At 38.6% G+C, this 26,324-nt stretch overlaps 1 protein-coding gene across 4 annotated transcripts in view; it reads right to left on the bottom strand.

The window, feature by feature from the left end:
• The window catches only part of HERC2 (HECT and RLD domain containing E3 ubiquitin protein ligase 2), a 239,052-nt gene that overhangs the window by 114,715 nt on the left and 98,013 nt on the right, over positions 1-26,324 (bottom strand). For all 4 annotated transcript variants that reach the window (XM_063091718.1, XM_063091721.1, XM_063091720.1 and 1 more), the window contains exons 24-35: positions 16,817-16,987; positions 16,343-16,446; positions 15,190-15,340; positions 12,654-12,868; positions 12,233-12,365; positions 11,999-12,126; positions 11,719-11,914; positions 8,618-8,751; positions 7,890-8,063; positions 7,675-7,811; positions 7,409-7,560; positions 6,537-6,728 (exon numbers count right to left, since the gene is read on the bottom strand). In XM_063091718.1, coding sequence (XP_062947788.1) covers positions 6,537-6,728; positions 7,409-7,560; positions 7,675-7,811; positions 7,890-8,063; positions 8,618-8,751; positions 11,719-11,914; positions 11,999-12,126; positions 12,233-12,365; positions 12,654-12,868; positions 15,190-15,340; positions 16,343-16,446; positions 16,817-16,987 — 1,887 coding nt within the window. The remainder of the gene's footprint in view (positions 1-6,536; positions 6,729-7,408; positions 7,561-7,674; positions 7,812-7,889; positions 8,064-8,617; positions 8,752-11,718; positions 11,915-11,998; positions 12,127-12,232; positions 12,366-12,653; positions 12,869-15,189; positions 15,341-16,342; positions 16,447-16,816; positions 16,988-26,324) is intronic.

The raw sequence follows: 26,324 nt of genomic DNA, 5'->3' as shown, positions 1-26,324 counted from the left end.
AGAATTTGAAGAGAACCAGCCCTCATAATTAATAATTTGTGCTGTGACTTTTACCTTATGGGGCCACTGGAAAAAAGGGAGACAACATAAGAAGAGACATAATTTCTAGATGAAGAGACACTTTTGTAATTTTTAAAAGCAGTTTTTAGTTGCTAACGAGGCCTTAAGAAATCAAGTGTATGACTCTTTGAGGCTGTTTTCCAGCCTGATGTATGTTCTTCAATGGGTCAATGTGGATTCTCAAACAGATGAAATAAATAGAACTTGGTAAAACTTTGCTTTTTCACTTGGATTTGGACCACTAGCCCTATAGTATCTCATATTTTCAGCCAAAGAACAACACTAAAACAATTAGATCTCACAGAGACATACAGAACACTCTGGCCAAAAAGATCAGAATACACATTCTTCTCAAGTATACATAAAACATTCTCCAAAGCAGACCACCTGTTAGGCCACAAAACAAGTCTTAAATTTAAGCAGACTAAAACCATACAAACTACCTTCTCCAACCAGAAATTAGTAAGAGAAGGAATACCAGAAAATTCACAAGTATGTAGAAATTAAACATCACATACTTTAACCACCAATGAGTCAAAGAGATCATAAGGGAAATTAGAAAATACTTTGAGAAGAATGAAAACACAACATACCAAAACTTATATGGTACAGCAAAAGCAGTGCTAGGAGGGAATTTACAACTGTAAAGCATGTATTAAAAAAAGATCTCAAATCAACAACTTACCTCTACACCTGGAGAAACTACAAAAATGAGAACACAGCAAAACTAAAGTTAGCAGAAAGAAGGAAATAATAAACATTAGAGCAGAGATAAATGAAAAAGAAAACAGAAAAACAGCAGAATCAACACTACCAAAAGTTGGCCTTTTACAAATATCAACAAAATTGACAAAACTTTATGTAAATTTGGAAAAAGAGAGAAGATATAAATAACAAAAATCAGAAATGTAAGTGAGGACATAAAATAATGCTATGAACAACAGTATGCCAGCAAATAAGATAACCTAGATGAAATGGAGAAATTCCTAAAACATACAAATTACCTGAACTGACTCAAGAAGAAACAGAAAATCTGAATAGACCTATGACAAAGAGATTGAATCAGTAATCAAAACCTCTCAGTGAAGAAAAGTTCAGGACCAAATGGCTGAACTGCTGAATTCTAACAAACATTTAAAGAAGAATTAATACTACTGCTGAAGCTCTCCTAAAAACAGGACATTATGGAATACGTCCTAATTCATTCTGTGAGGCCACTATTACCCTGTAAAATTATAAAATGCTGCTGAAAGAAATTAAAGACAAAAAAATACATAAATAAATACAAAGACATCCCATATTCATGGAACAGTAGTTAATACTGTTAATACAGCAATAGTCCCCAAAGCAATCTGCAGATTAAATACAATCCCTAGCAAAATCCCAATGGCCTTTTTTACAGATATGGAAAAGCCAGCCCTAAACTTCATATGGAAATACAAGGAACCCTAAGTAGCCAAAATAATCTTCAGAAAGAAAACAAAATTGGAAGATACACACTTCTCAATTTCAAGACTTACTACAAAGCTACAACATTCCAACAGTGTGGTATGTGGTACTGCATTATGACAAATATACAGGACAGAATGGAATGGAGAATCCAGAAACAAACCTAAATATCTATGGCCAACTAATTTTTGACAAGGGAACTAAGACTCTGGGGGATTAAACAGCCTTGTCTACAAATGATATTGGGACAACTGGATAACCAAAGGAAAAAAATTTGGACTCCTACTTCACACTGCATAAAAAAATTTCCTAAAAAGACCAAAGATCTAAATGTAAGATGTAAAACTATAAAACTTAAATAAGAAAACATAGGGGATATAATATTCATCCACGATGGGTTTTGCAATGGTGTCTTGTACATGACACCAAAAGCACAGGTAACAGAAGAAAAATAGATAAATTGGACTTCATCAAAATTAAAAACGTCATCAAAGGAAAATACAGCCCATAAAATGAGAGAAAATATCCTCAAATCATGTATCTCATAAAGGTCTACACATCTGTGAAGGTCAAGTATTCAGGACATTTTTGGAAGAGATTGAGGACTGGTATTAATTCTTTGAATGTCTGATACATTTACATGGTACATTTATTGGTACTTCTACAACTAACTCAACAACAAAGACAACAAACTACTCAACTGAAAATAGGCAATTTCTCCAAAGAAGATATATACAAATGGCCAAGAAGCAAAAAGTTTCTCAGCAAGTTAAACACAGTATTAGCATATGACCCTGCAATTCCACTCCTAGGAATATAGTCAAAAGAACTGGAAAAAGGTATTCAAACAAAAATTTGAATACAAAGGCCAAAAGCCAGAAACAACCCACATGTCCATCAACATATTAATAGATAAACAAAATGTTGTATATTCATAAAATGAAATACTTTTCAGCCATAAGAAGGAATGAGGTACAGCCCCCTCCACCCAGAAGTAGGTAAGAGGGCACACCTGGGGTCCTAGGAAGGAGCCAAAGGCAGCCCTCTCCACCCAGAAGCAGGCAAGAGAGCACACCTGGAGTCCTAGGCAGAAGCCAAGGGCAGTCCCCTTTGCCCAGAAGAAGGCAAGCATCAGAGCATGCTCAGGGACCTAGGCAGGAGCCAAGGGCAGCCTCCTCCACCAGGAAGCAGGCAAGAGAGCATGCTCTGGCTGCTAGGCAGGAGCTGAGGGCAGAATCTCCCACCCAGAAGTAGGCAAGGAGCACACAGAAAATACCACATCCACCTGGGTGGCCTACCACAGCCACAGCTGCTGCAAAAGCAGCTCAACACCACAGCAGTAGCCACAGCCACTGTGCAGGTGGCCAGCCAGACACACAAATGCACTGACATGAGCAGAGTCACTAGCAGAGACCAGAAAAAGAAGAGAAGGTCTCTCTCCTCAAAGCCCTCTCCAGAGTAACAGAAGAAGCAAATGCTCTACCAGATGACCATTCATCTACACAGAGATACTAGAAATATGAAAATCCTATAGAAAATACAACACCACCAAAAGACTATAGTAATTCTCAAATACCAGATTCTATCCAGCAGAAAACCCTTGGAATGACTGGAAAGGAATTCTGAGTAACAATATAAGGAAACTCACTGAGATATGAGAAGACTCAGTTAGACAACATAATGAAATGAGAAAAAAAATCCAGGATATGAAGGAGGAAATTTACAAAGATATCTTTAAAAAAATGTAGCAGAACTCATAGAACTGAAAAATTCACTCAGTGAAATAAAAAACACAACCAATAGCTTAAGCTGCAGGCTACAAAAGCAGAAGAAAGAATTTCTGAGCTTGCAGATAGTCTTTTCAAAATAACCCAGGCAGACCAAAAAAGGGAAAAAAGAATTAAAGAAAATGAAGAAAATCTAAGAGAGCTAGCAGACAATCTTAAGTACACAAACATTTGAATCATGAGTGTTCCAGAAGGGGAGGAGAAATAAAAAGGCATGAAAAACCTATTTAAAGAAATAATAACAGAAGACTTCCCTGGTATAGAGAGAAACATGAATCTTCAGATTCAAGAGGCTCAAAGATCTCCAAACAGATTCAACCCAAAAAGATCCTCTTCAACACACATTACAGTCAAACTGGCACAGGTCAAAGACAAAGAGAGAATCTTAAAATAAGCAAGAGAAGGGCCAGCCCTGTGGCTCACTCGAGAGAGTGCAGCGCTGTTAGCGCTGAGGCCGTGGGTTCAGATCCTATATAGGGATGGCCGGTGCGCTCACTGGCTGAGCATGGGGCGGACCACACCGAGCCAAGGGTTGCGGTCTCCTTACCGGTCAAAAATAAAAGCAAGAAAAAAGTGTCAAGTCACCTAGGAGGGAGCCCCTACCAGACTAACAACAGACTTCTCAACAGAAACTCTACAAGCCAGAAGAAAATGGGATGATATATTCAAAATATTAAAAGAAAAAAACTGCCAGCCAAGAATGCTACATCCAGCAAGGCCATCTTTCAGAAATGAGGGAAAAACAGTGTATTTTCCAGACAAACAAAGCTGCACGAGTTCATCACCACATGACCAGCCCTACAAGAAAGCCTCAAGGAAATTCTGCATCTAGAATCCAAAAAATGATAATCAATACCACGAATACACAAGAAAGAAAAAAACCCACTGGTAAAACAAAAATGCAAACGTGAAAGAAAGAAACTAAATCTTACCACCACAAAAAACCATAATGACAACATAACAATGTCCCTGATTTATTTCTGATTTTACTAATTTCAGTCTTCTCTCTTTTTCTTTTGATCAGTCTAGATAAAGGTTTGCAAATTTTGCTTATCTTTTTAAAGAACCAACTTTTTTTGGTTTTGTTGATTTTCTCTTTTGTTTTTTAATTCTCTATTTCAAATATTTCTGTTGTTATCTTTGTTATTTCCTACTTATATTTGCTTTTGGTTTAGTTTGCTCTACTTTTTCTATTTTCTTTTTTTAGAGAAGATGACCGGTAAGGGGATCTTAACCCTTGACTTGGTGTTGTCAGCACCACACTCCCCCAAGTGAGCAAACCGGCCATCCCTATATAGGGATCTGAACCCATGGCCTTGGTGTTATCAGCACCACACTCTCCCAAGTGAGCCACGGGCCAGCCCAACTTTTTCTATTTTCTTAAGGTAGAAGTTTACATTACTGATTTGAGATTTTTCTTATTCGTAACATAGGTGTTTACAAGTGTAAATTTTCTTCTAAGCACTTCATGAGTCTAGCATCCAATAAATTTTGATATGTCACACTTCCAAAGAAAAAATTTTAATATTTTGAAAATTTTTTTAAAAAGGAAGGCATGAAGTATCAATATATGCTAAATGAAATAATTCTGACACAAAAAGCCACAAATTGTATGATTTCATTTGTACGAAATATACAGAATATGCAAATCCATAGAGAAAAAAAGATTTGTGGTTACCAGGGACTGGAGGGTGGGGGAAATCAGAAGTAATTACTAAAGGGGGTGCATTTGGTGTGATAAAAAAGCCCTAGAAGTAGACAGTGGTGATGGTTGCACAAAACTATAAATGTACTTAATAACACTAAATTGCAAACTCAAAAAATTTAAAATGCTAAATTTTATGTTTATTTTAGTATAATAAAAAAAAATTTTTTTTTTAAGAGATCAGAGGAGAAAGAGAATCAAGATGATGGAATAGATAGTCCCCAGCATCACTCACTATTACAAAGCAAAGACAGCCAAGCTGAGGCCACTATAGCTCAGGGGAAAAGAAGGAGAGACCTAGGGAGTTCATGAAGGTGGAAGAAGCTACAATGAGAGAAAGAAGGGATCGCTCTGACAGTTTCGAGCCCCAGTCATTTCAAGGCTGGCCCTGGGAAGCACACGGAGCAAGAGCTGGTAAAAGCCACAGCCGTGCACTTTTTATGAAGTTGCTTAGAAACTGCAGGGGAGAGGAGGGCATTTGTGGCCCCCAGGCCAGCAAGACCACTGACAGGGTTCCCATAGACCCACACAGGAGCGAGGGGCCACAGACAACTGAAAAAAGGAGCTACTCAGAGGCCAATGAGTCATCACAAGGAACCAGCACATGGCCTGCCCCGTGAGAAGTGTTTGGAGTGCAAGGATGGGGGAGACAGGCCCACCGGGGGAACACTGGGGCACAGCATGAACAGCTAATCTGCCCTCCAATCGGCACAGGCCCACTCAGTGGAGACTGGTCAGGAATATAGAACTGCAAGGGGTGCAGTTTGCTGAAAAAATTCGGGCTCAGATCAGAGTTTCCACACAACCCAGGTGTATCAGACCTCACAGGAACTGGAAGTGCTTAAAAAGTCAACAATTAAAACCTGAGCTGCAAAAAAAGCCTTCCCCAAGGAAGCAGCAGCAAAGCAGCAATTTAGTTCAACCACAATGCTCAAATGCTGGTCCCCAATGGAAGATCCCCCATTTTAGAAATAAGCAAAGGATAAGAAATTAGTTCCAGTGCAGAGTTTAAGTGGTGGAGGTAGCTAATAATCCAGAACAGAACTGAAAGAAAACACAAAAAGCCCACAGGTCAGAGACAAAGTTTTGATATTAACCAGTAAAGATCTAACACCACCAAAGAACATCTGTGAAACCTAAAGAGTTGGAAGGCCCCCCAGCTCCTGATCTAGGGTGAGGAGGACCCAAGGGCCTCAGCCACATATCCCCAATGTCCACATACAGTCCAGTGACTACTGAGCCACTGCCAGAGCCCCTGGACTCCTGAACCAGGGTTGGGGGCATCCTGAGGACCTCTACTACGCCCCTCCGCAACCCAGCCAGTGAAGAAGCCAGCTGTGGGCCAGCTCCACCCCGCATCCCCACCTATGTCCACCTTCCTCACCCTCCTCCTCCTCCCACTGCTTGGCAACATCTTAGAATGTAAAAAGTATAATAATAATAACAAATGAATTAATTTTTTTAATTAATTAATTAAGAGATCAAGGCTAAATCTTGACATTTTCATAAAGGAACTAAAGCCAGTGCTGAACTACCAATGAGCCTCAGTGCCGTCTGGGTGAGGGCAAGCATGCCCGAATTGAGCAGGAGGTCAAGGTTTGTGGCGCCGTGCTGCAGCGTGAGCATGCTGAGCATCACCAAGAGGAAGCGGGCTTGCGGGATTGTCCCCAGGCTTGGTCCCGACGGGTTCTCATTGGTGATGGTTTGCAGGGGAACAGGTTGGATACCTAAAAGCAAGGGCACTGACTTAAACTTCTTGTGCATATTTACAAAAATATACATGATGCAGAAAGCACTGGAGATTATTTTAAACTTCTGTTTTTTGGTGGGTTCCCATACAGTGAGGACATTGGGCAGCTCTGTCATGCTTTGCAACGGTCCTCCTACCTGCACTCCATACACAGCTATCTCCATCTGTCTACAAGACTTAGCACACTGCTCTCTAAATTTCCCTGGTGTCCTGCCCCTTTCATTTCAAATACTCATATAACAGTTACATTTCACTTTTTTCCCACAGAACCAATCCTAGCATTTCTCTGTAGATGCTCAAACTATCCAGAAAATAAGTATTAATATAGGACACATTCACTTTAGGGTATATGGTATAAATAATACACAGAAAAATGGGAAAATGTAAAAGCTTTATATTAGAGGATTTCAAGATCGTGTCTTCTGCCAAATTTTGAAAGTTTTGTTTAAAATTTGAGAAATCTAAAAGCAGCTCAGATTATTAATCTAATGTAGAAAGTTATTAAAGTCTTCCCCAAAAGCAAAAATTGGCATTTGAGAGTGTTTCTACAACATACAATTAAGGCTAAACTATGAAATAATGCCAATGCAATCACTGACATTACTGTAACATCAATTTTAATACAGCCTTTTAACCATTAGGTTTTTAATAACTCACCAAGCTCTTTAAATTTGGCATTTGCATCCATCAAAATATTTCGAATATTCTGAACAGCCCAAGCATATAGCTTGCCAAAAGTTACTTCCAGCAGCATCCGATTAAAAGGCGGGATCAAATCAACATCCTTTAAACAGTCTGTAAGTGGTTCCCTTTTGAAGAAAGACAAAAAATTTTACTCAGGACACTTTCAGACTTTTAACTTTAACAGAACAATGTTTTGTTGCCACAGCTTCCCTTAAGAAAAAAATGTTATAAAGTTTTACCCTATATTGATTCCCTCAGGAATAAGTCTTTGCCATCCACAAAACATAGCATACTGCACAGATGGAAGTAAGAAATTTTTGGTTGCCAGTTTTAAGATTGTATCTATCCCTTCCAGGCGCACCTCTGCTCTCTCCAACTGCAAAATATCAATCCATGTAGTTAAGTGCTGTGTATATCACCCAATGCAGAGAAGCATGTGCTCATCAAATTTTACCTGTTTTAGTAGGCACTTTCTCATTTTTTCCACATCCACTGGCTCTTCCTTAAGGGCAAATTCGGCAATTGTGCTGAGGAGTGCAGACTGTGGATAAAGACCCTGAACATTCTGCTTCAACCATTTGTACCTGTGAACACCTGTAACTGTACTCAACAGTGGTTGCCATTTATCCTAACAATGGAAAACAATTTTTACCATTAGTTTACCCTATTGATATTAACATGTGCTCTAAAACAGTTACTCAAATAAAATATAATGTCAATAGATTTAAAATGGTAAAATATTTTAAACTTAGTATCTAGTATATGTTAACCAAATGAAAAAAAGTACTATGCTGTAAATATGATTATAAAATGTAATATAATTTCTATACCAATGTACTCTGGAACAGGCTAACTTGACATATGAAATTAAGTTATGGTCCATATTAATAGCCTCAGGGACCAGTACAGTTTCTGGAACAAACAATACATTCAATGAATAAATGGTGAATAAATAATGATATGATGCAGTACCAAAAATAAAACATTTCTCCAGCTATAGCTCTGACCAGGGCACAATAAGTCAAGTTCATTAAGCATCACTGGGGCTGTACTTTTAACAACAACCCACAACACTCACTATCTTACAGAAGCTCAGGTACAAAGGTACAAGACTTGTGAATTCCTTTGCTATGTGCTGTGTTTCTATACAGCCAATCTCAAAAATCACAGAAAATACTTCACCTTGGGTGATTTAATTGTAATGGGTCTTTTGTCCACATTTATTGGACTATGAGGCAAAATGCAAGCTTCATCTAAATCACTCTCTTCATTTCCAATTTTTTCTTCATCATCAGTGGATTCTGGCTTCTTAGGAACTACATTTAAAAACATCATTTATTATAAAAATCATTTACTTAAATATATTTTAAATTAAGAAATACTTAAATTTACATGAAGGATGAATATTTTATTCAAATAAACATGTAAACCACATTGTAAACTGTAATGCTCAAATAACAAAAGTAAAAACTATCACAATCACTCTTGCATGACATCAGGAGTAACACCTGCCACACCATGCCAGTGACAGAAAGACAGTAGAGTGCTGAGATGAGGAGACGCCCTCAAGAACAGGAGCCCAGGGGTAAGCAAGCTTTTCCTTAAACTGCCAGACAGTGAATATTTGAGTCTTTGCAGGCCACTTGGCGTGTTGCAAATATTCGATTCTGCTGCTATGGAAAAAAGTGGCTCCAGATGATACATAAATCAATAGGTGTAGCTGTGTTCCAGCAAAACTTTATTTATGGATGCTGTAAATTAAACTTCATGTAATGTTCATGAGTTAAAAATAATATTCTTTTGATTTTTTTTAACAATTTAAAACTGCAAAAACCAGTCTTAGCCCATGGACAATACAAAGCAAGCAACAGGCAGGATTTAGCCCATACTCCCTGGCTTGTCCGTGCTGGTAGAGCCCATGGCTATCTGCCATCAATGTGTCACTGAATCAAATAGAGGCCTCTTTCATTAGGGAAATCACCACTGAATTTGCAATGTGATACGTATGATTTCGTCCCTATTTTTTTTTATGTCTTTTAATGTTTTTGGTCTAATTCTCCTCAGCATATAATTTAAATAATAAGCACTGTGAAAATACTCCTGGGCAGTGAAGGGATAACACAGCAGGTCTGGGTTGCTCAAACCCTGCAAATTCCCAAGTAAGGTCCATCCCTTGGCCAGCTCCTAGGAACTGAGCTTGGAGCCTTTGAAATATCCTGCCTAAGAAGAGTGTTTTCATAGGGCCACGTGACATCAGTTTGGCTAGGTAGTTTTGCTAACAATGTGACTCATGGTGGGTCTGCATAATTGAGGTCAGCTGCGCAGGCACTACATGCCTAAGGGACTTGCCCCCAGTTAAAATCCTGGAGACCAAGGCTTGGGTGAGCTGCTCTCGTTGACAACCCTTCACACATGTTGTCCGACGCTGTTGCTGGGAGGATTAAGAACATCCCTACATGACTCCACTGAGAGGAGACACTGGAAGCTCACGTCTGGTCTCCTCAGCACTTCCCTCTGTGTGCCCTTCCCTTTGCTAATTTCATCAGCATCCTTTCATGGTAATAAACTGTAACTGTGAGGATAATAGCTCTGTCCTTCCAGCGAATCACCATGCCTGAGGGTCAGCTTGAGACCCTGACACAGCAGCAGTAAAATTATTACTTGTATTTTATAAGTTATTTCATTTCTAAAAGACAAAAAATGGGGGGAAAAACAGCTTCAAATATCACAATAAATCTATAAACCCACAACAAGAAACTTTAAAAGGGACAATGTGGCTCGGGATCCATGGACATGAGATGGCTGCACTGTGGAAGGAGAGCTTTCTCCCTCACTCTGAAGCCGGCTGTCTCCTGGGCCTGCGTTAAAGGGAATCTCAGGATTGCTATTGCTGTGCCTTCCTAATTCAGAGCATTTCTAGAATTTGGACAACTTCTTGCAGTTCAAGGGATTGTTCAGGAACAATCAATTTAGGATGGCGTCTAAAACATGTTAGTCTTTCATGATATTATTGTTCAAAATGTCCACCAAAAACTCAGTAATTAATTAAAAAAAAAAAAAAACTCAGTAATTAATATTGTTTAATAAGCTGGTCTGAAATTTCTGTAGCTTATTTATAATCACAAAATATAAATAACTGACCAAATTCTAAAGTATTTTTATGTATTTTTACTCAAACTTGGATTACTTAATGCAGAAGTCTTTTCTATACTTTTACACAGGCGTATCATGAAAATATCAGTAACTCTTTTAGTTTCCTTTTATAAAACATAATCCTCCATATATCAGAATACTCAGTATGTTCAAAAAAGATTTCTTTACAAGAATGGCAAGATTAAATTGTAAGATTAAATATTTCCATACATCTCATTATAAGGACAACTGATTAAAAATTATACTTCCTTTTCCCCATCAATTTAGTAAGGTTTTACAGTATTTAACTTTTTCAGCATCAATTTACTAGTTACCAAATCTTAATACATTCAATTCCAAAGTTGCATCATTATCTGATCTCTTGGAAAAATAAGCAGAATTTCTGTATTTAATTATAGATATACATAAATATTATGGTAGTACATGGAAATGCCACATGTAACAAGTAGTAGCTACACTCAGAAATCACAGATTCAACTTCAACACATAACGATGTTCTGGTCAATGATGGGCCGCATATATGTTGGTAGTCCCATAAGATTATAACAGAGCTGAAAAATTCCTATTGCCTAGTGACCTCATAGCTGTCATAAAGTCATAGCACAACACGTTACTCACATGTTTGTGGTGATGCTGCTGTAAAGAAAACTACTTCACTGTCAATCATGTAAAAGCGCAGCACAATTATGTACTGTGCATAATACCTGATAATAATAATAAACAACTACATTACTGGTCTATGCATTTACTACACTACTCTTTCTATCACGATTTTAGAATGTTTGTGCTCAGTGGTTGCTGTGTTATGCCAACAGCATCTCAGACACCTCATTCTTTGTGCATCCCTCACTTGCATTGCTTTCTCTAGTGCTTGATTTAATCTCGTGTTGTCTAGTTCATCACGGCGCCTATTAGTACAAAATCCACGGCTAATGTTGCCAGTAAGAGGCCATATCAAGTGACTGTGCAGTAAGCTATACCATATAGGTTCGTGTAAGTATGTTCTATGATGTTTGCACAATGAGGTAATAGCCTAATGACACATTTCTCTGACCCTATCCTGGTTGTTAAGTGACGCATGACTGTATATGGAGGGGAAGTACATACTTGAACAGTATGTAAATTCTTACCTCTCTTTTTCCTTCGTTCTCTAATTATTTTCTGAGCTATCCTCCTCCAACGGGGCAAAGAACTTAAGAGTTTAAACTTAGACATTATAGAGAGGTCATTGCAAACAGCAGGTCTCAATTCATTAAACAGGAATCTCAAACGTTCAATGACAGGCATGCAGACCTCCTTGTAAGAACGACCCTGTTCTTGATGAGTCTGAAGTTAAACAGGAAAAGACAACTTAAATATTTCAGCAACCATCTACCAAAAACACAAGGAAAAAAATTAAAATCTATTCACCTTAATGAGTGAGCACTTTGCTTGGTAGACAACTCTACAAACATCCACCACAGACTTAGGCAATGTTCTGTGCTTTACTTGCTCAATACCAAGCGTACCTGCATGAACTAAAGATAATGCCACATGACCTGTAAAAGACATATAAAAGTAGGGCAGGGTAGGAATGAATGTGTATCACATGTCAGTCGGAAGTTCTACAATACAGCTCAAATGCATGGATATCAAGCATCATACCTAAATCCTCATGTTTTAAGAGGCAACATAACAGCAAGCGGCCGACTTCTTCCACAGGATGCTCAGGAGGAAACGTGATTGGTGTGGTCAAGTGGCACTGTCTACAATACCTTTCAATTTGACACAGAAAGTCCTGCAACAGAAACAGCTGGAGGAAACTTAAGAGCCACCCAGTTAGTCTTCACGAACCCTAAACATGCCACAACTTCTTACACACTTGCAGTCAGAAAGCAGTCAGTAATGCTTCTGAAATCTTGCTAGCATGTTGAACAGAATCAGCTTCTTATGTCAAAACCAATTCTCCAAGTAATATGTAAAACAAAGTCTGTGCCATGTTAATCAAAGAACACAAAAGTATTTCCATGTCAAAGTCCTCAGAAAAACAGAATACTGAGTCAGTGGTGGAGAAGATCTAGCTTACCTTCACACTGTGATCCTGTGTGCTATTGTCGGCGATGGCTTGCAGGAAAGCCTGGGAATGGTCACCCAGGGCCCGTCTGTGGGAGCAGAGTCGAGATTTGCTGGCAGATGTGCCCCCTGGAGAGCTGCAGTGGTCCTCATCTTTCTCCTCATTGTAGCTGTAGTGAATCTGGCTGGTCTGCAGGCCTCCAGAGAAGATGGATGACTGCAGCCACTCTAGAAAATGCATAAGTGAACATTAAAGGGAAACTCAAGTGCATGCTTCAAAAACAAATACTGAAAAGAAAGATACTGAACTGAACACTCGATTTAGAAGGTGAAATTCAGCATCATTCACATGAAGGAGCTCCATTTAACATATTTTCACAGAATGATTTATAATTTCTCTACCTGAGTGAACACAGATAACACTTTCTGATTATTCAACACACCTTAAGCACAGTATCAGAACTCAATATGGTGGATTCAGTTCGGCATGCGCTGGACACCTGTGCTCTGCATGCAGCTGCCTGGTTCCATAGGTGCCATGTGAAGACTGGGACTCACTCTAACAGGTAGAGCAGCAGTAGGGCACCACTTATACCACCACTCAGTCTCCACTGTGAGACTGCACACAGTAGAGGACTACAGGGGGCACGGGGGGCACAAGAGCCTGTGGCAGAAAGACTGCCACTATCCTGCGGGTCAGTAAAGGACTTGTCGTGGAAGTGCAACTGAACTGCTATCTGGAACAAGACACAGAGTACCCAGGCAGGAGAGGAGCATGCCTGAAGGGTTTCTACATATTCCTAGAGCATTTATAAAGTAACAAGAATGAGAAAATATTTAACAAACAACATATAGTGTTTAATAAAAAACAGATCTTTAGAGATGAGAGATTCAGCAGACTAGAAAGTAGCCCCACGTGTGGTATAAGGTACAGGATCAGCCCGGCCTCACAAGAACATGCCATGTCAGGGCCAATAGGAATGCACATTATAACCATTTATATCTCAAAGGAAATGCACCAAAAAATCACCAGTGTGTACATCACAACAGATTTTTATTAGTGACTTGTGTTATCAACATATTATTCCACAACTCAAGTAATCACATCTGGGATACATTCAGTATTCTTTCTCTGGACATTTAGATTTTAGAGCACTCAGAATTCCCGAGACTGCCATGTTAATTCTTCTAAAACACATATCTGATCCTGACCCTCCTTGGCTCTATTTAGAACACAGGGAAGCTTCCCTTACCTCTCAGAGATGAGCTCCTGAGCCCTTAGTGGATCAGGCCCCCACACACCGGGGCCCACAGCCCCTCAGCTCCCTCTACCTTGCAGTTTCCCAGTCCCACCCTCCTTGCTGATTTAAGCACAGCCTGTCTTTCCACAGTGTGACAAGTGTCAGGAGGAAGGCAAGGGAGAAAGCCCCTGAGAGGGCTCCACAGCAGCACAGCACCCGGCACAAGGGGGCCAGGCAGGTATTGTGGCCTTGCTCACCATGCTCACCTAAAGGCCGCCTGACACCCACTCTCGTGAGCAGCTGGAAACCCCTGCTGCTCTCAATGGTGCCCTCCCACTCACATTTTTCTGCCAGTTTCAGGACTGCTGCCACTGTGGGGTCTTTCTTCCTCCAGAACCACTTATGAATGTCTCCATGTCGTCATTTACACCCTGTATCCTGATCCACATAGGATGCAGGTTCATCACCAAACAAGCAGCAACTGAAGGCAGAGGCACATCCCACCCACCCCCACGTCCTGAGTGCCCAGTACGGTGACATGCATAAGCAACTGCTCAACAGATGCTTGCTGGATGGACATACAGACAGATGAGAAATACACAACCACATGAAGAGAAAACCCATCTTATGGGATATGAAAAGCCTTCATTATTTTATGTGGTTACAAGTCTGCCATCCCAAAATGTATCTGACTTGAGTCTGGTTAAAAACACAATGTTATTCTCTGATAAGAACAGCCGATGCACAGTGTGTGTGATTTCTGGGCACACAGAGAGATGATGGCCATGCTGGGCCCACCAGTTAGAGGATGTGACAAGTGAGACTAGTCACAGGACAGACACTCCTGCAAACTTTTCAGATTCCTCTGCAGCCATGGATCATGAGAGCAAGTGAAAACCACTCACAGCTATTTCTGACTAACTACTTGAGTCTCACTATCCCTATTTTTCATAACGAACCACTGTGTTGATTCTTTTTCCTCTTCTACTCTTAATGGCACTTAATGCTCAACTAAAAATACCTGTGAGTTGGTAAGCAGAAAAAAAAAATTTTTTTTTTAAATTGATTATACATATTCATAGAGCACAGAGCCGACTGTCACCACCTGTGTCCAAGATGTGGCAATAAGATCGAATAGTACCAGCATGCCCAACACCTCAAATTGCAATTATTCCCCATGTCCCCCACCCAACCTCTCCTCACCCCTCCTCCTCCCCTCCTCCCTCACCCCCGACAACCCTAGGTCTGTTCTCTCCCTCTGCAAGTCCAACACACCACTGTGGTCTTTCTAGAAAAAGTTTTTCTTACTAGCGCATTCAACCTCAACAGGAGACAGAGGTGTGCTCATTGCTAAATAGGAAGCGTGTAATCCGAGAAGCAGGCCCAGATTCCTCTCTGTGTCTATCAGAGGTGAAGAGAGACTTCCCAGATCTGGTATGGTAACAACTTCTTGGTCAGGCTGGAAAAACAAATTTCATCATTAGTCTGAGAAAACAGGGTTAATTAAAAACATAAAACCAAAAAGAGCAACAGCATATGTCCTTAAGATGTGGATGAGTGAGTGCTCTGGGCGTCGTTTTCCTACACCTGTCACAATGAGTTACACTGCTGTGCCCTAGTAACAACAGGTACCACATAAACCCCACACATCCCTACAACACAGACAGCAAACACTCAGCTCTACTAGGGGAAAACCAAAGCACAGATAAATGACCAAGCAAAAATATTCCTATGAAATCAGCGTTTCCAAAGTGATTACACGCAATGCTTCAGAAAATATAATGAATTGTTACGTGCATAAGAAACCCACTGAGAAACAAAAATACAACATGACAAGTATTGCTATAGGTTAGTGAACTGTGACCACATTTGTGGAGGAAATAAATTTACTCTAACAACAAGTACAATAAGAAAAAAGTAAGAGTTCAAATGAAAATAATCTTAAATTTTACCAGTCACATCAGAACAATTTATAAGCAGAGTTAATTTTCCCATTCATGAAATGCATTAAGCCTTACCCTTATAACATTTAATGAATTTTATTACCTCTAGATACATGGATACCTGGAAAGCCAATCCTAATATATAAACTCCAATGCTACAGAATATGTAGAAAGGACATATTTCTATTCTAAAGAATTATGCTTCTATACAGTTATTCCCAAAAAATACATACCTCAAGACAGTAAATCCATTCCAAATTTCTACATAAGCTTACAATAAAAGTGTAAAGATCAAATTGATAATTTGAAAAATAATTTTTCAAGACAAGCACATCATGAATCTTACCATGAATAATGTAAGTTCATTTATGAAAAAAGTTCTAAAGGATCTTTATGTTTATCACTTAATGCCTCCTAAAGACCCAGATATCAGTACTTCAGAGTAAAGATCATCCCATCACAAAAACACAGAGAGGGTCCCCCTGATGTGCCCCTGGTGCTCACAGCAACAGCCTCACCTCCAAATACTGGCCAACACAGAATGCATGCATCGAGTCCCGAGTGTCTTCAAACTGCAAAGCAGCTTCCAAAGCTACTACTGGGTCCTCCCCTGCAAACTGAGCTGAAACACAAAGGAAAAAACCAACGTGACTTCAACACAATTTGCCTAGACAGCCCTAAGAGAAATGGTAAGTAGGAAATAGGCAGATTAATCAAAAGTGAGGGTTACCAGAGCATAATATCTCTTACCCCCTCAGAGGCCAACTGAGACCTTAGAACAAGTTCCAACAAGTATTAGAACAAAAAATACATAATGATGAGAAATTCTTCAAATGGGCAGGAATTTCACTGATAAAACAGACACCAAAGTCACAGATACATTAAAATGCATGGGAGCAGAAACAGAACTAAGATCATTTGTAAGTCAAATGCTCTGCTGAAAATGACACGTGCTGCAATTTTTAACCATGAAGGAAAAAGTGCAGCCTTACCAAGAATACTATTTCCTGTTAACGACTGCGTCTGGAAGTCCTTTATATCATACACTTTCCCGTCAATCACAGTCCAGAAGCCTCCATCTTTATTGTGGTTCTCCAAATCAGCTTTGCGGATAAGTGTCACTTCCTCATTATTTCTACAGTTTTGACCTGTAAAAAATGACTCTGTGTATACAGAAACCAAAATCAATCAATCAATAGATCAATAGATAAAATGAAAAGAACAAATTCTATGAAAGGACTACAAGGAGAAATAGATAAATCCACAATCACAATGGGAGAATAACATCTCTCTCTGTAACTAACACCTCAAACAAAAATTCTATTAAATACAGAATGATTTTAAATAGAAACCCACATATGCATCATAAATATCAAACCTGAACATGTGCCAGGCCACAGAGTAAATCTGAACAGGTTTCAAGAAACTGAAGTGGCAGAGCGTGTGTGCTGACCACAACGCAGTTAAACCAGAGACAGGGGACCAAAAAAGGTCTCCACATATTTGAAAATTATAAAATATACTTCTAAGTAACCCAAAATTTCAAGAAAAAAAATGACAATGGAAATTAGAAAATGCATCGAAATAATGAAAATGCTGCAGATCAAAACTTGTGACATACAGCTAAACATATGCTCAATGGCATTTATACCTTTTGATGTATGTATAGGAAAAAAGAAAAGCTATAAAAAACTAAAGAAAAGCTAAAAAGTAAGTTACTAAACATCAAATCAACAAAAGTCTACGAATTCAAAATGATATTCAAAAAAAGAAATCCTGACTGGTCACCTTTGAAGTGCTGGGACACCAACTCAATATTACAAAAAACAGATAAAAGGAGGGTGGGGGAAGAAACCAGGCCCAGACCACATCCTTCAGACAGCTGAGGGCGAGGGTGGTAGGGGGTTTTATAGAGGACTAAAAATACGTGAACTCCTTGGTCCATCTTCACAGCACTAAGGTGAGGTTACCTGGCACCACAGGCCTCCTGACCTGACAGGAGAAATATGGCATGACCTCACACATATTCTGACCTGAAAACCTGAATCCAAATCTGATGAAGCCTCTACATCTAACCAGCAGATTAGAGGAAATGAAACTGATAGAAGAAATAGTTGGACTAGAAGAAGAGAATACAATCAACCGAATTCAGAAAATGAAAAATTCTCCACGACAAATGACCGGCTTCTTTGAAAAAGAAACAGAATGAGCAGCAACAGGAGGAGGAAGGGCTGAAGCTGTGCTGTTAGGGAAAAGGGACTGGAAGCACATAGGAACTAGTTCCAACACACGGAACTCGCCTACATCCGGATTCAAAATTACCACCTATAAAAAGGCATTTTTGAGATAATCCAGCAAAACTTAACATGGACTATGTGTTAGATTGATGAATCACTGTTAATCTTGTTAGAATAATATAATACTGTAGTTTTAAATTTTTTGTAGGGGGCTGCCTACGGTCTGCCCTGGCAGTTGGATCTGATCAGATGACTCTCAATAAAATTCTTTGGTGGCTTTGGAATGGAATTAAGCACTTGATTATCATCTCCTTTCAAAAGAACATTTCTGGACGGCCCATGAGGATATTGCCGTGAAAGGCTCAGCGGCGGCAGAAGGAACCAGACCCGGCACCAGAGCAGTGGCAGTGGCGGCAGCAGCAGCGGCGGCGGCAGCAGCAGCGGTACCGCCTCCTCACCCGGCGGCAGCAGCGGCAGTGGCAGCGGCAGCCCCTCCTCACCCTCACATCAGGTCCCTCCAGGCCCAGGCGCCCCAACATATCGAGCCGAACTGGAGCCGATGGGCGGCGGCCACACTTGGACCAGGAACTCGTGCGCTGCCCCTGATTCTCCTCTGAGTCTACCTGCTGTGTTCATCAGACAGCGCAGTGGAACAGAAGATACTCTGCTCATTTCATCTGATGTGTGGACTGGGAAAACCCCTGCCACAATGAATAAACATCAAAAAAAAGATACCAGAAATACGAAAAATCAAGAAAGTACACCACCAAAAGATAATAAATCTCAAGCTCTAGATCCTATACAACAAGAAGCCCTTGAAATGACTGACAAGGAATTTCGAGTGATAATTCTAAGGAAACTGAATGAGATACAACAAAACTCAGCTAGACATCATGATGAAATGAGGAAAAGTATACAGGACCTGAAAGAGGAAATGTACAAGGAAATCAATGACCTGAAAAAAAACGTAGCAGAACATGCCGAACTGAAGAAGTTATTCAGCGAAATAAAAAACACAACAGAGAGTTTAACCAGCAGGCTTGTGGAAGGTGAAGAGAGAACCTCTGAACTTGAAGATGGGCTGTTTGAAATAACACAAGCAGACAAAAAAAAAAGAGAAAAAACAATCAAAGGCATTGAAGAAAATCTCAGAGGGATATCAGTCAACCTTCAGCACTCAAATATCCAAGTCATGGGTATTCCAGAAGGGGTGGAAAAAGGAGATTGCATTGAAAACATATTCAACAAAATAGTGGCAGAAAACTTCTCAGGTATAGGAAAAATCACAGATCTTCAGATCCAGGAAGCTGAACGATCTCCAAACGTATTCAACCCAAAAAGGCCTTCTCCAAGACATGTTATAGTCAAATTGGCAAAACTCAGAGACAAAGAGAGAATCTAAAAGCTGCAAGAGAGAAGCGTCAAATCACCTATAAGGGAGCCCCAAACAGGCTACTATCAGACTTTTTATCACAAACCCTAAAAGCCAGAAAGGGATGGGATGATATATTCAAAATACTAAAACACAGAGATTGTCAGTCAAGAATACTCTACCCTGCAAGGCTATCCTTCCGAAATGAAGGGCAAATAGTATATTTCTCAGACAAACAAAAACTGCGGGAGTTCACTACCACACGACCACCCTTACAAAAAATCCTCAAGGGAGTACTGGGTTTGGTTCCTGAAAAATAACTACCACTGCCATAAAAACCCAAGAAAAATCAAAACCCACTAGTATAATAAAAATGGCATTCATGAAGAGAAAACAAACAAATAAAAATGCTATCTACAACCTAAGGAACCAACAAACACAGAAACCAAACAGTAAATCAGAAAGCAAGGAACAAAAGACACCTAAGACAACCAAACAACAATCAATAAAATGCTAGGGATAAATCAACACTTTTCAATAACAACTCTTAATGTAAAAGGCTTAAATTCCCCAATCAAAGGACACAGACTGGCTGACTGGATTAAAAAGGAGGACCCAACTGTATGCTGCCTTCAAGAGACCCACCTCACCCATAAAGACTCACATAGACTAAGAGTGAAAAGATGGAAAAAGATTTACCATGCAAACAGAAAAGAAAAATGAGCTGGAGTAGCTATTCTTATATATGACAAAGTGGACATTAAACTAGAAACCATGAAAAGAGACAATGAGGGACACTACATAATGATAAAAGGACTGATCCATCAAGAAGACATAACAATCATAAATATGTACGCACCCAATGTTGGAGCAGCCAGATTTATAAAACAAACTCTATTAGACCTAAAGAAGGAAACAGATACTAATACTATAATAGCAGGGGATCTGAACACCCCACTGTCAATATTGGACAGATCATCTAGGCAAAGAATCAGCAGAGAAACACAAGATCTAAACAATACTCTAGACCAATTAGACTTGGCAGATATCTACAGAACATTCCATTCAACAACCTCAGAATATTCATTCTTCTCATCAGCACATGGATCATTTTCCAGGATAGATCACATACTAGGTCACAAATCAAGTCTCAACAAATTCAAAAAAATTGGAATTATCTCATGTATCTTCTCAGACCATAATGGATTAAAACTAGAAATCAAAAACAAACGAAATTCTGGAAACTATACAAACACATGGAAATTAAACAGCATTCTACTTAATGACATATGGGTCCAAGAAGAAATCAAGCAGGAAATCAAAAAATTTATTGAAACTAATGAAAATAATGACACACCATACCAAAACCTGTGGGATACTGCAAAAGCAGTATTAAGGGGGAAATTTATTGCATTAAATGCTCACCTCAGAAGAATGGAAAGATGGCAAGTGAACAACCTAACACTTCACCTTAAAGAACTAGAAAAACAAGAACAATCCAAACCTAAAGTTAGCAGACGGAAAGAAATCATTAAGATCAGAGCAGAACTGAATGAAATTGAAACCCAAAAAACAATACAAAAGATCAATGAATCAAAAAGTTGGTTTTTTGAAAAGATAAATAAAATTGACAAACCATTAGCATGGCTAACAAAAAAAAGAAGAGAGAAGATTTAAATAACAAAAATTGGAAATGAAAAAGGCGATATTACAACTGATTCATCTGAAATACAAGGAATCATTCGAGACTACTATAAACAACTATACGCCAACAAATTTGAAAATCTGGAGGAAATGGATAAATTTCTGGACACACACAAGCTCCCAAAACTGAACCATGAAGACGTAGAAAATTTGAACAGACCAATAACAATAAAGGAGATTGAAACTGTTATCAGAAGGCTCCCAACAAAGAAAAGCCCAGGACCAGATGGATTCACAACAGAATTTTACCAAACATTCAGACAGGAATTGACATTGATTCTTTACAAACTATTGCAAAAGATTGAAACAGACGCAAATCTCCCAAACTCATTCTATGAAGCAAACATCATCCTGATACCAAAACCAGGTAAAGTTATAACCAAAAAAGAAAACTACAGGCCGATATCCTTGATGAATATAGATGCAAAAATCCTCACTAAAATACTAGCAAACAGAATACAGCAACACATACGTAAAATTATTCACCACGATCAACTGGGATTCATCCCAGGGATGCAAGGTTGGTTCAACATACGCAAATCAATAAATGTGATACACCATATTAATAAAATCAAACACAAGGACCATATGATCATCTCTATAGATGCTGAAAAAGCATTTGATAAAATTCAGCACTCATTCATGACAAAGACCCTCTATAAGTTAGGTATTGAGGGAAAGTATCTCAACATAATTAAAGCCATATATGACAAACCCACTGCCAATATCATCCTGAAAGGGGAAAAGCTGAAAGCTTTTCCTTTAAGAACAGGAACTAGACAAGGATGCCCACTCTCACCACTCCTATTCACCACAGTGCTGGAAGTATTAGCCAGAGCAATCAGAGAAGAGAAGGAAATAAAGGGCATCCAGATTGGAAAAGATGAAGTCAGACTGTCCCTGTTTGCAGATGACATGATCCTATATATCGAACAGCCTAAAACCTCTACAAAAAAACTCTTGGAATTGATAAATGATTTCAGCACAGTAGCAGGATACAAAATCAACACACAAAAATCAGTAGCATTTCTTTTCTCCAATGGTAAACATGCAGAATGAGAAATCAAGAAAGTCTGCCCATTTACAATAGCCACCAAAAAAATAAAATACTTAGGAATTGAGTTAACCAAGGAGGTGAAAAATCTCTATAATGAGAACTATAAACCACTGCTGAGAGAAATTAGAGAGGATACAAGAAGATGGAAAGATATCCCATGCTCTTGGATTGGAAGAATCAACATAGTGAAAATGTCCATACTACCCAAAGTGATATACAAATTCAATGCAATCCCCATCAAAATTCCAAAGACATTTTTCTCAGAAATGGAAAGAACTATCTAGACATTTATATGGAATAATAAAAGACCATGCGTAGCCAAAGCAATGCTGAGCCAAAAAAATAAAGCTGGAGGCATAACACTACCGGACTTTAAGCTATACTACAGAGCTATAATAACCAAAACAGTACGGTACTGGCATAAAAACAGACACACCGATCAATGGAATAGAATAGAGAATCCAGAAATCAACCCACACACTTACTGTCATCTGATCTTTGACAAAGGCACCAAGCCTATTCACTGGGGGAAGGGACTGCGTCTTCAGCAAATGGTGCTGGGATAACTGGATATGCATATGCAGGAGAATGAAACTAGACCTATACCTCTCACCATATACTAAAATCAACTCAAAATGGATTAAGGATTTAAATATACACCCTAAACAATAAAACTTCTTAAAGAAAACATAGGAGAAACACTTCAGGAAATAGGACTGGACACAGACTTCATGAATACGACCCCAAAAGCACAGGCAACCAAAGGAAAAATAAACAAATGGGATTATATCAAACTAAAAAGCTTCTGCACAGCAAAAGAAACAATTAACAGAGTTAAAAGACAACCAATAGAGTTGGAGAAGATATTTACAAAATATACATCTGACAAAGGATTAATATCCAGAATATATAAGGAACTCAAACAACTTTACAAGAAAAAAACAAGCAACCCAATTAAAAAATGGGCAAAAGAGCTAAGTAGGCATTTCTCTAAGGAAGATATACAAATGGCCAACAGACATATGAAAAAATGCTCAACATCACTCAGCATCCGGGAAATGCAAATCAAAACTACACTGAGATACCATCTAACCCCAGTTAGGATGGCTAAAATCCAAAAGACTATGAACGATAAATGCTGGCGAGGTTGCGGAGAAAAAGGAACTCTCATACATTGTTGGTGGGACTGCAAAATGGTGCAGCCTCTATGGAAAATGATATGCAGGTTCCTCAAACAATTGCAGATAGATCTACCATATGACCCAGCTATCCCACTGCTTGGAATATACCCAGAGGAATGGAAATCATCAAGTCGAAGGTATACCTGTTCCCCAATGTTCATCGCAGCACTCTTTACAATAGCCAAGAGTTGGAACCAGCCCAAATGTCCATCATTGGATGAGTGGATACGGAAAATCTGGTACATCTACACAATGGAATACTACTCAGCTATAAAAACGAATGAAATACTGCCATTTGCAACAACATGGATGCACCTTGAGAGAATTATATTAAGTGAAACAAGTCAGGCACAGAAGGAGAAATACCACATGTTCTCATTTATTGGTGGGAGCTAAAAATAAATAAATAAATTCACACACACACACACACACACACACACACACACACACACACACACACACACAAAAAAAAAACCGGGGTGCGGGTGGAAGAAGACATAACAACTACAATTCCTTGAAGTTGATACGACAAGCAAACAAAAAGGACATTGTTGGGTGGGAGGGGGGTGAGGGAGGAGGGAGGGAGGTTTCGGTAATGGGCCACAATAATCAACCACATTGTATATCGACAAAATAAAATTAAGAAAAATAAATTAAATTAAATTAAATTAATAAATAAATAAAAATAAATTTTTTAAAAAAGAAGTTAGCATTAAGCAGTAAAATGTCTTGAAATATTTTAAATGCAAAGACATACTTTCAAATAATCCAATCAATCAATAAGTAAAATAGAGAAGTATGGGAGAGAATGGGGAATGTGAATACTTATTAAAGCTAGGTTCATTCTACTATTTTTTCTACTTTTATCTATGTTAGAAAATTCTTATAATAAACATAGTATAAAAAATATCAGTGTGCTAATAAACATCCATTTCTCAAAAAGTTAGAAAACTAACAGATTAAACCCTAAGAAAGAAGAAAAGAAATAATAAACAAAAGTGTGGTACTGGCATAAACACAGGCATATAGATCAGGAATATAACAGAAAGCCTAGAAATAAAACCTCACACATTTGGACAAATGATTTTTGACAACGGAGCCAAGACCATTCAATGGCAAAAGGTCAGTCTTTTCAACCAATGGTGCTGGGAAAACTGGATCCACATACAAATGAATGAAGTTGGACTGTTATCTTAGACTACACACAAAAATTAACTCAAAATTGATCACAGAAGACCTAAACCTAAGAGCTAAAACTATAGAACTCTTAGGAAAAACTTCACGACATTGGATTTGGCAACTTCTTGGATATAGCATCAAAAGCACAGGCAAAAAAAGAAAAAAAAAATGAGCTGAACTTATCAAAATAAACTACTTTCGTGCAACAAAAGGACACTATCAAGAGTAAAATGGCAATCCACAGAATGGGAGAATAGATTTGCAAATCATATATATCCAGAATATATAATGAACTCCCGCAACTCAACAATAACCAAAAAAAAAAAAACCAATTCGAAAATGGACAAAAGACTTGAATGCACATTTCCAAAGAAGATATGCAAATGAGCAATAAGCACATGAAAAGATGTTCAACATTAGTAATCAGTATGAAAATGCAAATCAAAGCCACAATGAGATATAACTTCACATACATTAGGATGGCTACTATCAAAAACAGCAGAAAATAACAAGTGTTGATGAGGATGTGGAGAAACTGGAACCTCTATGTACTGTTGGTGGGAATGTAAAATGGTGCAGCCACTGTAGGAAAAGCATGGTGGTTCCTCAAAATATTAAATACAGATGTTCTTCAACTTACAACAGGGTTATGTCCCAATCAACCCATCATCTAAGTTGAAAATGCATTTAATACAACTGACTTACAAAACATCATAGCTTAGCCTAGCCTAGCTAAAACCTGCTCAGAATGCTTACCTTAGCCAAAATCATTGAACACAAAGCATATTTAATAATAAAATGGGCAAAATCATCAAACACAAAGCCTATTTAATAATAAAAGGCTGAAAATCTCATGTAATTTACTGAAAAAGAAAAACAGAATGGTTGTATGGGTACTCAAAATAGTTTCTACTGAATGTGCATTGCTTTCATGCCATCATAAAGTCAAAAAATCATTACGTCAAATCATTGTTAAGTCAGTGACCATCTATTTTGAGTTACCACATAATCTTATCAATTCTACTTCTGGCTATCTTATTACTTCTACTTTTGAGTAATTCTTCATTACTCAAAAGAAATGAAAACAGGGACTCAAAAAGATATTTGTATACCCATGTTCATAGCAGTATTATTCACAATACCAAAACATGGAAGCAACCCCAGTGTTCACTGATGGATGAATGAACAAACAAAATGTGGTACATACATACAGTGGAATGTCATTTAGCCTTAAAAAGGATGTAAATTCGGACACATGCTAAAACATGAATGAAGCTTAAAGGTATGTTAAGTGAAATAAGCCAGTCAAAAGGACAAATACTGTACGATTTCACTTATATGAGGTACCTAAAGTAGTCAAATTCTAGAGACAGAAAGTGTCACCTTTCCCACAGTGATGGAGACACAAAGGATTACTCAAAGCCCATTTCTTCTGAGCAGTGAGAGGCCCGAAAGGGTTAATTCCAGGCAAGTCCTTCAAGAGAGCAGTATTCCTAGGAAAATAACTCTGAATCAGGTTTCCTCTCCGTTTTTATTCTCCAGACAAGAAAGTTACAGAAAAGGAACATAGGTGGTTACAAAAAGAACAGTGAGATAATCGCCATACTTTCCCATCTTGAGGTTTAGCTGAACTAAGGACATCTGCCCTTAGAGCCAGCATTTTTGCTGTGTTACAATTTTTTATCTAAAACAGAGACTTTAGTCCTGGGAAAGTTTTCTGTTTTTCCCAAGCTTAGCATTTCAATGTGCAATTCTAAAACGTTAGGCTAT

Source organism: Cynocephalus volans, chromosome 3 (assembly GCF_027409185.1).
Source record: "Cynocephalus volans isolate mCynVol1 chromosome 3, mCynVol1.pri, whole genome shotgun sequence".
In the NCBI taxonomy this organism is placed as follows: Eukaryota; Metazoa; Chordata; class Mammalia; order Dermoptera; family Cynocephalidae; genus Cynocephalus; species Cynocephalus volans.
The sequence above is the reverse complement of the archived record's forward strand: the minus strand, read 5'-3'. Positions and strand labels throughout refer to the sequence as shown.